General features: G+C 47.0%; 1 protein-coding gene across 5 annotated transcripts in view; it reads left to right on the top strand.

The window, feature by feature from the left end:
* The first annotated feature begins 303 nt into the window (after positions 1–303).
* MADD (MAP kinase activating death domain) overlaps positions 304–11,102 on the top strand; it is a 39,702-nt gene continuing 28,903 nt past the window's right edge. For all 5 annotated transcript variants that reach the window (XM_021685422.1, XM_044919734.1, XM_021685421.1 and 2 more), the window contains exons 1-10: positions 304–321; positions 3,497–3,642; positions 4,065–4,661; positions 5,164–5,467; positions 5,880–6,011; positions 6,605–6,718; positions 7,398–7,478; positions 9,248–9,426; positions 9,720–9,955; positions 10,176–10,332. In XM_021685422.1, the coding sequence (XP_021541097.1) occupies positions 3,581–3,642; positions 4,065–4,661; positions 5,164–5,467; positions 5,880–6,011; positions 6,605–6,718; positions 7,398–7,478; positions 9,248–9,426; positions 9,720–9,955; positions 10,176–10,332 (1,862 nt within the window). In that variant the 5' untranslated portion in view covers positions 304–321; positions 3,497–3,580. The remainder of the gene's footprint in view (positions 322–3,496; positions 3,643–4,064; positions 4,662–5,163; positions 5,468–5,879; positions 6,012–6,604; positions 6,719–7,397; positions 7,479–9,247; positions 9,427–9,719; positions 9,956–10,175; positions 10,333–11,102) is intronic.

Raw genomic sequence — 11,102 nt, 5'->3', positions numbered from 1 at the left:
TGGGCTGGCCCAGCGCTCCCCATCGCCTTCCCACTCCCACACGGATAGGTGTGTGCGTAGCCGCCTTTCTCCCGAGGTTGGCTCCACCCTTCAGCGCTCGGCTTGGTGCAGCCCTGTACCACCCCTCCCCACCGTGGTGCGTGGTACAGCCCCCGGCCCCCTCATCCTCCCCCTCCCTCACCGGCTCCGAGTGGTACGCGCCCCCCGGTGCAGACACGGAACTGGCGCGCACTCGCCGCGGCGCTGGCGCCGGCGAGCTTCCGACGCTCAGCTGCTGGGGTCCGTCTGGCTGGGCCTGGCCGGTTCCCCAAGGCTCGGGAGGTAGGAAGGTCAAGCCACTGGGGGTCCTGGAAGGGTTTGGGACGGGGTTCCCCGGGGGGAACGGGCTTCGAGAGGAAACGGGGGCTCTAGGGGGAAGCGGCCTCTGAAGAGGCCCTAAAGGAGTGTGGGGAGGGGGCACGGGGTCTGGAGGGGAAGCGGGGCGGTCCGTAGGGAAGGGGAAGGGGCTAGAAGTGAGGGCGCTCGGAGCCGCCGAAGAGGTGCGGGCTGCCGGACTGGGCTCAGCTCACCGCGGCTAGGCTCGATTCCTGCCGGGCTGGCGGGTGGCGCTGGTTCGGGGCGTGGGCGGGGGAGAACTGTCCAGCAGGTGAGGGGGCGGGCAGAGCTGTCTTGCTGGGGACCGAGCCGGGATAAGCACCTGCCGCGCGCGCGCACCTGAGTGTGCACCTTGTATTTGATCACGGTTTGGAGATCATGTTTGGTTTTTTTTTGAAAAAGAAAAAAATTGTTTTTGGTGTTTCAAAACAGGCTTTTTGGAGAGTCGAGATACCATTTCATCTTTCCTGCAACTGCTTCCCTCCCCATCCTCGTGCATCTCTAAATTGTTCCTCTTCCTGTCCTCCCCTCTTCTCCAACCCTGCCAATTGCTTGCCTCATTGCTCTCGTTCTCCCCCACGCTGACCGGTCTGTGCTGATGCGCTTGCAAGGTCACTGCCTGGGTAGGAGGGGAGAGAGTCTTCTGTTGTGCTCACGTCAGCAAATATGTCATCTCGCTCTCCGGTTCCTGTGGTTTTACTATGACATTCTGCCCCCAAACGAAGGACTAATCCAAATCGTTGCTAAACGTGGCCATTTGTAGGCTGAAAAGACATAGAGAACTTAAAGGTCTGTGGATTCTAAATCTGCGTCTGGATGGAGTGGATGAGGAAGCAGATAGGTATGCGTTTTGAGCTTGATGGCTTTGGAATATAGGAGCTGAGAACCAGGGACTCCCGATTAGTAAACATGGTTGAAGCAAAAGGCAGAGTCTGAGTCTGGGTTGATATGAAGACAGGATATGAGTTATAGGTGATGTTAGTCTTTCTGGGGAGGGGAGAGAATGTGGAGAAAAGCCTATCTCTACAATCTGAATAACCGGAGGTAGTGGCTGTTGATGAGGTATGAAGTGTGGCTAAAAATCTATCCTATCATTAGTTCTGGAACAGTCACAGGATCTCAGGGTCCTTGTGGTTCTGGAGGGAGATGAACATGGTGGAGCATGATAATGACTTGAGTTTTAGCAAATGATTCTCAGTGGCAGGGCTGAGATCCCATCAAGGCTAGAGCTCTGATGCCCTAATAATATATTAATAGAAGATACTTCAGGTGTGATTGTTGAGATTTTGGCAGGAAAGGGCTCTTGGTTTTCAGTATAAACATAGATTTCAAGTCTTAGCCTTGAGCTCTGGCCCTGTAAATTCTGTTTTAGGATACATTGGCTCTCACCCTAAGCATTTTCCATATAATTAAAGAAGTATGCTTTTTTACCCATGTCCCTTTTCATTTCTCTATTTCCCTCCCCTTCTTACTCTGCTTGGGAGGACCAGAGATCAACTTTATAACAGTGCCCCACCTTCTGCAGTTTGCTCATGATTCCATGGCACTGGAGAGAACCAAAGGACTTTTGGGGTGGTAGTAGTACCTAGAAATGAGTATATGGCATGCATGGAAACTTGGTTTTGGTTGCATGGAAAGAAGATATCTCTCAAAATCCAGAACTAGAACAGAGTATAAACTAAAAATAGATGGGGGAGAAGATAACCTAATAATTAGCAGGTGCTGTCAGTGGAAGAGGTGTCTCTAGATTCAAGGAGAATGAATTGTTATGGCCCTGGCCGACTCTGGAGTAGCAGCTGCTGGCACTGTGCGGTCACCAAGCAGGGGAGGGGCCGTGGCTATGCTATAAATAGTCCTGGGCGCCACAGTCGCTATGGAGACAATACCAAATCCTATTACCTGCAGGTCCTCTATTGGGAGCAAGAGAAGGGAGGGAGCAGTATTTTGAGGATTCGAGAGTATTGCAAAGCAGTCTATGTATTATTAAGGAGAGAAGAAGAAAGATAGAACTTCTCATTATCTAAATCAAATAGAACCTTAAGCACACAGGGATTATGCATGTCTGGGTATGGGAGTGCACGCCACAGCAGAGAAGGGAGTGACGTGTGTGTATGTAATGTAATGGGAATATCTGTGTGTATAGCGAAGGAGGTCTTAGTGTGACCATGTGTGGAGTACAGAGGTAGAATCCTCTACGCACTGAAAATAGCCTTGTAGTGGAGTGAAACATTTTACTTAGAGAAGAGTATGGAGACCCAACAGGACTTAAATTATAATTAAGACCACGTAAGCTTTTCCTACTTTTTGGACTATGGTTTAGAAATTCCTCTGAGCGCCTCTCCCTGTCCTTGCAGAAATTGTTATTTCTGCGTCTAATTCTTAATTTGTGTAAGAGGTACAAGGACAAAGTCTCATCTGTGTGTATTGTATCACTGATTCCAGTCCTAGAACAGAGGAGGAAGACTATGATTCAGCACCAAGGGCAGAGCTAGTGGCGGTAGCCAGTGGGCCCCTTTCTTGCTTGAAGAGGGAAGAAAAAAATGGTTTAGACGAAGCAATTGGGGCATAGGTATTCTTCATCTGAGAGTGCACAGGGTAGAGTAGCCCGCCGTTACTGTCTGAGCGCATGAAGTATACAGTTTTTATGGTAGTTTCACATGAAGCTGAATGCAGAATGTTGAAACAGAAAATAATTAGGTTTTCATCTAGGGGTAGGAGTACAGATTAGTGCTGATTAGAGTCTGGTTTGATCCTGATCCACCCTGGAGCTGTCCTTAAAGTGACTTAGTTTTTGTTATTCTAATGACTGAGTCCAGATGAGACTAACTGGGTCTGTTTTTTCAGAAACAGAGCACCCAGAGTGAGGCTGGAAATGGGCTGCTTTGGAGGGATGGGGGAGGTGAGCCATTATGTATCCTACTTCTTGATATTTGGCTCTGTGATTTCATAAGCCTAGACCAAGCTCTGGGCTAGGAAGTGTCATGTTCTCCCATCGTCAGGACTACGACAGAAGCCCAGCCGACCTCTGACCCTGGCTGGAATAAAGCTGAGGGGGATGAGTCCCTTGGGCACAGCAGTGGATTTTATCAGTACTTTTTTCCTATTGGACTTGAATTTTCAGATAACATCAGAATTTCTCCTGGGAACATTGACTCCTTGTGTGGTGCCTTGAAGTTTCTCTGAAATGAACTGATAAATTGGAACCATGGTGCAAAAGAAGAAGCTCTGTCCTCGGTTACTTGATTATCTGGTGATCGTAGGGGCCAGGTAACCAAGAAGAGCCTGGTTTTTGTCTTGTCATTTGCGATAACCACGACGTGTGTCGTTATCCCCTTGCCAACAGCCACATCGTTCTGCATATCTCACTCTTCCCCCGTTATTACCTACATACCCCCTGTTAGTAATTCTTTAGCTAATACACCCTTAAAAGTGCTAATCATCTTAAGGTCTTAGTAATAATTCTGTTGCTGCAATTTTCCTTGCATTTCAAGACAGGTATCTTCATGACAATACAGATCTCATTCAGCCTGCCAGCTAAGTGCTGCAAGCCGCACCCATGTTTTCCAAGGTCATGCAGTTAGGTTACTTTATCCAAAATGGCATTTTGAGCTTTATTTCTGGACTGCGGTTGACATCTGAGACGGCATCCTATCCCTTCAGGTTGCTGAACTTGTCTTTATGTTCTTCAGGCACCCGAGCAGTGATAGTGTGGCCCAGACTCCTGAATTACTGCGGCGATACCCACTGGAGGACCATGCCGAGTTCCCCCTGCCCCCAGACGTAGTGTTCTTCTGCCAGCCCGAGGGCTGTCTGAGTGTGCGGCAGCGGCGCATGAGCTTGCGGGATGACACGTCTTTTGTCTTCACCCTCACTGACAAGGACACTGGAGTCACTCGTTATGGCATCTGTGTTAACTTCTACCGCTCCTTCCAGAAGCGTATGCCTAAGGAAAAGGGGGAAGGTGGGGCAGGGTCCCGTGGGAAGGAAGGACCCCGTGCCACTTGTGCCTCAGAAGAGGTTGGCACTGAGACCTCAGAGAGTGGCTCATCCCTGCAGCCCCCCAATGCTGACGCCGCCCCCGATGTCAGTCAGTCTCCTCGGGGCAAACCCCGGGCTAAGGCAGGGAGCCGTTCCCGCAATAGTACTCTGACATCCCTGTGTGTGCTCAGCCACTATCCCTTCTTCTCCACCTTCCGAGAATGTCTGTACACCCTCAAACGTCTGGTGGACTGCTGCAGTGAGCGGCTGCTGGGCAAGAAACTGGGCATCCCTAGAGGCATACAAAGGTACGGTTTGCTGCTGACACTCAGGAGAGAGGGAAGCAGTTAGAGATGAGATGTAACTGGTCTGTGAGGGGTGGGAAGTTTCCTCTGAAGCCTGAGGGCCTTCGTATATCTAGAAGGAAGTGTTGTCTTAGATCCTGTTGTACATTTAAGAATAAACTTTTGTAAAAAAAAAAAAATCGTTAAAAAAATAGCCTGAGGCCCTTCATCCACCTATTTAAGCATATATTAGTCCTTCCTAAGGGAAAGACTGCTGCAGAGTTAGACTTCCTAACGTAATAATGTTTGGAGTTTGCTGTTTCATGGCAGGCAGGAATCTAAGTCCTGCTATGTACACGTTTTTACGTTTGTTCTCACTCTTGTATATACCCTCTGGTCCCAGCTGAGCCCAAAGAGTGGGCTTTTCCAGTTGTTATCATTTTTACCATATGGTTACCGTATTGTATTGCAGTGGGGTATGAGCTCTTGGTGCTTATGTGTCTGTTTCCCGCTCTCTGCTCCTCAGGGACACTATGTGGCGCATCTTTACTGGATCGTTGCTAGTGGAGGAGAAGTCAAGTGCCCTTCTGCATGACCTTCGAGAAATTGAGGCCTGGATCTATCGATTGCTGCGCTCCCCAGTGCCCGTCTCTGGGCAGAAGCGAGTAGACATTGAGGTCCTACCCCAGGAGCTCCAACAAGCTCTGACCTTTGCTCTTCCAGACCCTTCTCGATTCACCCTAGTGGATTTCCCACTGCACCTTCCCTTGGAACTTCTGGGTGTGGATGCCTGTCTTCAGGTGCTAACCTGCATCCTGTTAGAGCACAAGGTGAGAGAGCCAGCTTTCTAGACCTTTAAGGACAGGGCCTACATCTTTTTCAACTTTTTGTCCCTAGGAGGTAACATGATGCCAGGTATACAGCAGGTACTCCGTAGGTGTGGGTTGAATTGAGGTACTCTCAGTAGCATGTATTCAGAGGGTTTGCTGCTCAGTTGAGTTATCCTTAACTAGACTGACCTAATTCTCTGAAAATATCAGTAGTTCTATTCCAGTGGGTGGTCCTGGAATTGGGAGAACAAGAACCAGGAAGGTAAGGCATGGGGCAGAGATCACTGTGGAAGCTATGCTCGTGGAGCCCTAGGGCGTGGTGAAATGGAAATGAAGTTGCAGCGCTGGAAACTGTTTTCTCATCCACCTTATTTATGCTGTTGAATGACCCTTGTGGTATGACTTGCGGCAGGTGGTGCTACAGTCCCGAGACTACAATGCCCTCTCCATGTCTGTGATGGCATTTGTGGCGATGATCTACCCACTGGAGTATATGTTTCCTGTAATCCCACTGCTGCCCACCTGCATGGCATCAGCAGAACAGGTGAGTTTCAGGTGCTTTCTGGCTTTGTCACCTCTGTCTTCCAGCTCTGTCCAGCTCTGAGGGAGAATGATCGATAGCAAGAAGTTGTAAATCAGTACTCGTCTTCAATCCCTTATTATAACTTATTTGTCTGTAAAACATGACCTAACTTGAACTGATTTGATGGCAAAACCTATGTTATTTATGGTTTTTACTTTCAAAGTAAATGTTGGGGCGCCTGGGTGGCTCAGTCGGTTAAGCGTCTGCCTTCGGCTCGGGTCATGATCCCAGGGTCCTGGGATCGAGCCCTGCATCGGGCTCCCTGCTCAGCGGAGAGCCTGCTTCTCCCTTTCCCTCTGCCTGCCGCTCTGCCTACTTGTGCTGTCTCTCTGTCAAATAAATAAATTAAAAAAAAAATCTTAAAAAGGAAAAAGAAGAATATACATTGTTACCATTCTAAAATCTGAAAAATTGTGAATGCTGAAACACATCTACCCTCAAGAGTTTTGGAAAAGAGATTGTGGACCTGCATTTCCTTATCTGAAAAGATCCTGATTCTTTAAGTGATCAGAATAGGTTTAGTTTTTGTTTCTTACCCTCTTTTCTTTCCACAGCTGCTGTTGGCTCCAACTCCGTACATCATCGGGGTCCCTGCTAGCTTCTTCCTCTACAAACTGGACTTCCGAATGCCCGATGATGCCTGGCTGGTGGATCTGGACAGCAATAGAGTGAGGCTCTTGGCTGAGGGACTGTAGGGTCTAGAATAAGATTTCTTTGTCTAGTGTTTTCTTTTTCTAGATTATTCCCAGGAAGGTCCTCAGTTAGGTGATTTCTCTCGTGTGACTCATTGAAACAATTTTTTTAAATGCTAGGCTTTTACTTTATTGGCTTAATAGTCCCTTGGTTAGGGCTCAAAGGAGGGTAAGATTCAGTTTTGCCAGAATGAAGTGCTGCCCTGCATCTAGGAGCAGTAGGGCAGTCGTGATTGTGGGAACACTACACACAGTATAGCTCACCTGATGGTTTTCCTGGGGTGTGGTTTCTAGTAAGAAAGTGTCTTTCAGTGCAGACTTAAAATGTATATTAATATTCTGTGGCGTGAATACATTCAAACTTCAGCAGGAACCCTTATATGTGTTCATTGTAAAACTTTAAAAATACAAATAAGTGTAAAGAAATAAAAACCACAGTCCTATCACGTAGAGATAGTCACCAGTAACATTGAGGTGTATTTCTTTTTAGGTGTGTATGTGCATATTTTATACATACGTGTATATACGTAATGTATGTGCTCACATATAGGTGAAAATGTTGTGTATACAACTTACTCTTTTTGTTACTTTATGTAAGAGTAACTCCTGAGCAATTAATTCTAAGCTCATGCCTTTTGTCTTTTTCCTGGTGCAGGTGATTGCCCCCACCAATGCAGAAGTGCTCCCAACCCTGCCAGAACCGGAATCCTTAGAGCTGAAAAAGCATTTGAAGCAGGTGGGTGAAGAGTGACGAAAAGGAAGGGAGCAGTGGTTACTCTAGGTCGGCCATAGGCTGAGGTGTCGTAAGAGCCACTTTCCTTTCAGACGTCAATGGAATAGATTTTCTTAGCTACGAAGAGGTGTGTCCCATTTCTGGGTGTCAGGATGAATCTCAAAAAGGGCTTTTATTTACTTATTTTTTTTTTAAGATTTATTTAGTTTTAAGAGAGCACATGGGGAGAGGGAGGGGCACAGGGAGAGAATCTCAAGCAGGCTTCCCACTGAGCATGGAGCCCAACGCGGGGCTGGAGCCCACTACCTTGAGATCATGACCTGAGCCGAAACGAAGAGTCGGACATTCAACCGACCGAGCCACCCAGGCTCCCCTCATGCCTACCATTCTTTATGGCCTTAGAGCATTCTGTCAGTCTCGTAAGGAGGGAGCTAGTCATTTGGACAATCTGACTCCTTTTATATTTTCCTCTTGAATTGATCTCTAGGTCCCTATAGAATGCTTTCTTCAAAAATTCCTCTCTTTGGGGCGCCTGGGTGGCTCAGTCGTTAAGCGTCTGCCTTCAGCTCAGGTCATGGTCCCAGGGTCCCGGGATCGAGCCCCGCATTGGGCTCCCTGCTTGGCAGGAAGCCTGCTTCTCCCTCTCCCACTCTCTCTGCTTGTGTTCCCTCTCTCGCTGTCTCTCTCTCTGTCAAATAAATACGATCTTTAAAAAAAAATTCCTCTCTTTGAGTAATCCTTTAAATACATTTTTCATTGATTGATTTTCTTCCTCTTCTGCATGCTGAACACAGTACCTGAAGGTAAAATACGATAGGGTCCTATTCCTTCGCCCTTTTGTGTGTGTTATGTAGGACCACCAGTAGATGGCTCCATATTTTTTTATAGGAATCCTTGTTCTCATCTGAAGGGTCTTCAGGAATCTCCGTGTTGTCTTTGTTGCTCAGCGGTACCTCTAGATCTCTGTTTGGGTTTAACTGGGCCATTCTGTAGCATCCCTCTCCCTCTCACTTGCTTCATCCCTGCTGATGTAATATGGTGTCTTGTTACTGCAGAGACTGGTGAGGATTGCAAGTTGAGAAAGTTCTCTGCCTGCCTTTTCTGTGTTTTCATTCTTGATGATTGCTTTCGTATGACTAATGAGACGGAGAGTTTGATATGTAGAATTGTACTTTACATGTTTATAGGAGTTAAGATCCCTGGGCTCATTAATCCTGTATTCTTACCTCTGCTACTTGGAGTGTGATTCATGGACCAGCAGCATTACCATTGCCTGAGGTTGTTAAAAGTGCAGGATCACCCCAGATATATTGAACCAGAATCTGCATTTTAACAACATTCCCAGGTGACTCCTCTGCTCATTAATATTTAAGAAGCACTGCTGGTCTAGACCAGTGGTTTTCAAACTGCCCCAAGGAGCCTCTGAGGGGCTGATTTAGGCTGGGAACACTGAACATGTGAGGTTCTGGGTTCCTTATGTCCTTCAGAAAAGCTTTACTTTTAAGTGTTTCAGTTGTTTATATTTTCATATAGATTTCAACTGAAACAACATTTCATGGCTAAAATAAATTTGAAAACTATTGCCCTGGGTTCCAGATTTGATCAAGTTGCCTTGAGCTAGGTTGGCTTAAACTGAAAGGCTATATAATTCAGATTATCTTCTAAAGGTTAAAGTATTTGGATTCTTATGTCAAAGGCTCTTTCCTAAGAGATGAGATTGACCAGCTGCCCAGGAATCTGCATTCCATAGGGGATTTCTTGTTGTTCCACAGGCCCTTGCCAGCATGAGTCTCAACACCCAGCCCATCCTCAATCTGGAGAAATTCCATGAAGGCCAGGAGATCCCCCTTCTCTTGGGAAGACCTTCTAACGACCTGCAGTCCACACCTTCCACTGAATTCAACCCACTCATCTATGGCAATGATGTGGATTCTGTGGATGTTGCAACCAGGTACGACCACCATGACTGGATAATCACGAGCTCTTAAACTGGGTTCTGCTCTCTCAGTAGTTGCATTTGCCACCTTGGTAAAAGCAAAGAGAAGAACTAGTTCCTCATACTCTCAGGCCTCTTAGACCTCGAGTGAAGAAAGAGATTGATGATTGTTTAAGATCCCTCTCCCTTGGATGTTGGAAGCCTCTGAAGTGATGGCTTGGGGAGGTGGTCTGAGACCTTGGATTGCAGCAGTCCTTACAGTGCAGGGTGTGGGACTCGGATTATCTCACCATCCCCTTTGTCCCCAGAGTGGCCATGGTCCGTTTCTTCAACTCCCCCAACGTGCTGCAGGGCTTTCAGATGCACACACGTACCCTGCGTCTCTTCCCTCGGCCTGTGGTAGCTTTTCAAGCTGGCTCCTTTCTAGCCTCACGTCCCCGGCAGACTCCTTTTGCTGAGAAGCTGGCCAGGACTCAGGCTGTGGAGTACTTTGGAGAATGGATCCTTAACCCCACCAACTATGCCTTCCAGCGAATTCACAACAGTGAGTGCACCTGCCCTCTGCTCTGCCCTGCCCCCTGCTCTGCCCTGCCCCACCTTCTGCCTTTGTCGCCTGATGGCTCTTCCCTTTGCCTTTGCCTTTTCTCATCTTTGACCTGCCCCTTCCATTCCTATTTCGCTTTAGACTTTTTCCTATCTTTCTTTTATGTTCCGCTTGTTTTTTTTCTCCTTGTTGCTAACTGTTCTTTCTTCTCTTTGGGTAGACATGTTTGATCCAGCCCTGATTGGTGACAAGCCAAAGTGGTATGCTCATCAGCTGCAGCCTATCCATTATCGAGTCTACGATAGCAATTCCCAGCTGGCTGAGGCACTGAGTGTGCCCCCAGAGCACGACTCTGACTCGGACCCCACTGATGACAGGTGAGCAGCAAAACCGCTTTTTAAGGTAAAAAGGCTGTCACTAGCCCTTATTGAGCACAGTGGCAAAGCACATAGGACTTAGACGTTAGTTAGTCTTTGAAGCCTTGGTTATATTTTGGTTGATTGTTTTGTGTTAGCTTACTTATTTTATCTTGTTCCTTGGCCTTGATTAAAGAGTGCACCTCTTTTTTTTTTTGTAAGTTTTTTTTTAAAGACTCCTTTTTTGAGAGAGAGAGAGAGAGAAAGAGCACACGGAGGAGCGGAGGGAGAGGGAGAGAAGCAGACTCTGCTGAGCACAGAGCCCGATGTGGGGCTCGATCCCCCAACCCTGAAATCATGACCTGAGTCAAAATCAGGAGTCGGATACTTAACCGACTGAGCCACCCAGGTGCCCCCCCCCTTTTTTTAAGTTTTTAATTTTAATTCCAGTGTAGTTAGCATACAGCCTTATATTAGTCTCAGGCGTACAATACAGTGATTTAGCAATTCTACACATTAGTCAGTGTTTATCGTGATAAACGTACTCTTTAATCCCCATTACCTATTTCACTCCCCACCCTCCTCCTCTCTGGTAGCCATCAGCTTGTTCTATATTGTTAAGAGTTTCTTTCTTGGTTTGTCTTTTTTTTTTTTTTTTTTTTCCCTTTGTTCAATTGTTTTGTTTCTTAAATTCTGCATATGGGTGAAATCATATGGTATTTATCTTTCCCTGACCTATTTCACTTAGTATTATACTCTGGCTCCAACCATGTTGTTGCAGATGGCGAGAT

This window comes from Neomonachus schauinslandi, chromosome 11 (assembly GCF_002201575.2).
Source record: "Neomonachus schauinslandi chromosome 11, ASM220157v2, whole genome shotgun sequence".
NCBI lineage: Eukaryota > Metazoa > Chordata > Mammalia > Carnivora > Phocidae > Neomonachus > Neomonachus schauinslandi.
The sequence above is the reverse complement of the archived record's forward strand: the minus strand, read 5'-3'. Positions and strand labels throughout refer to the sequence as shown.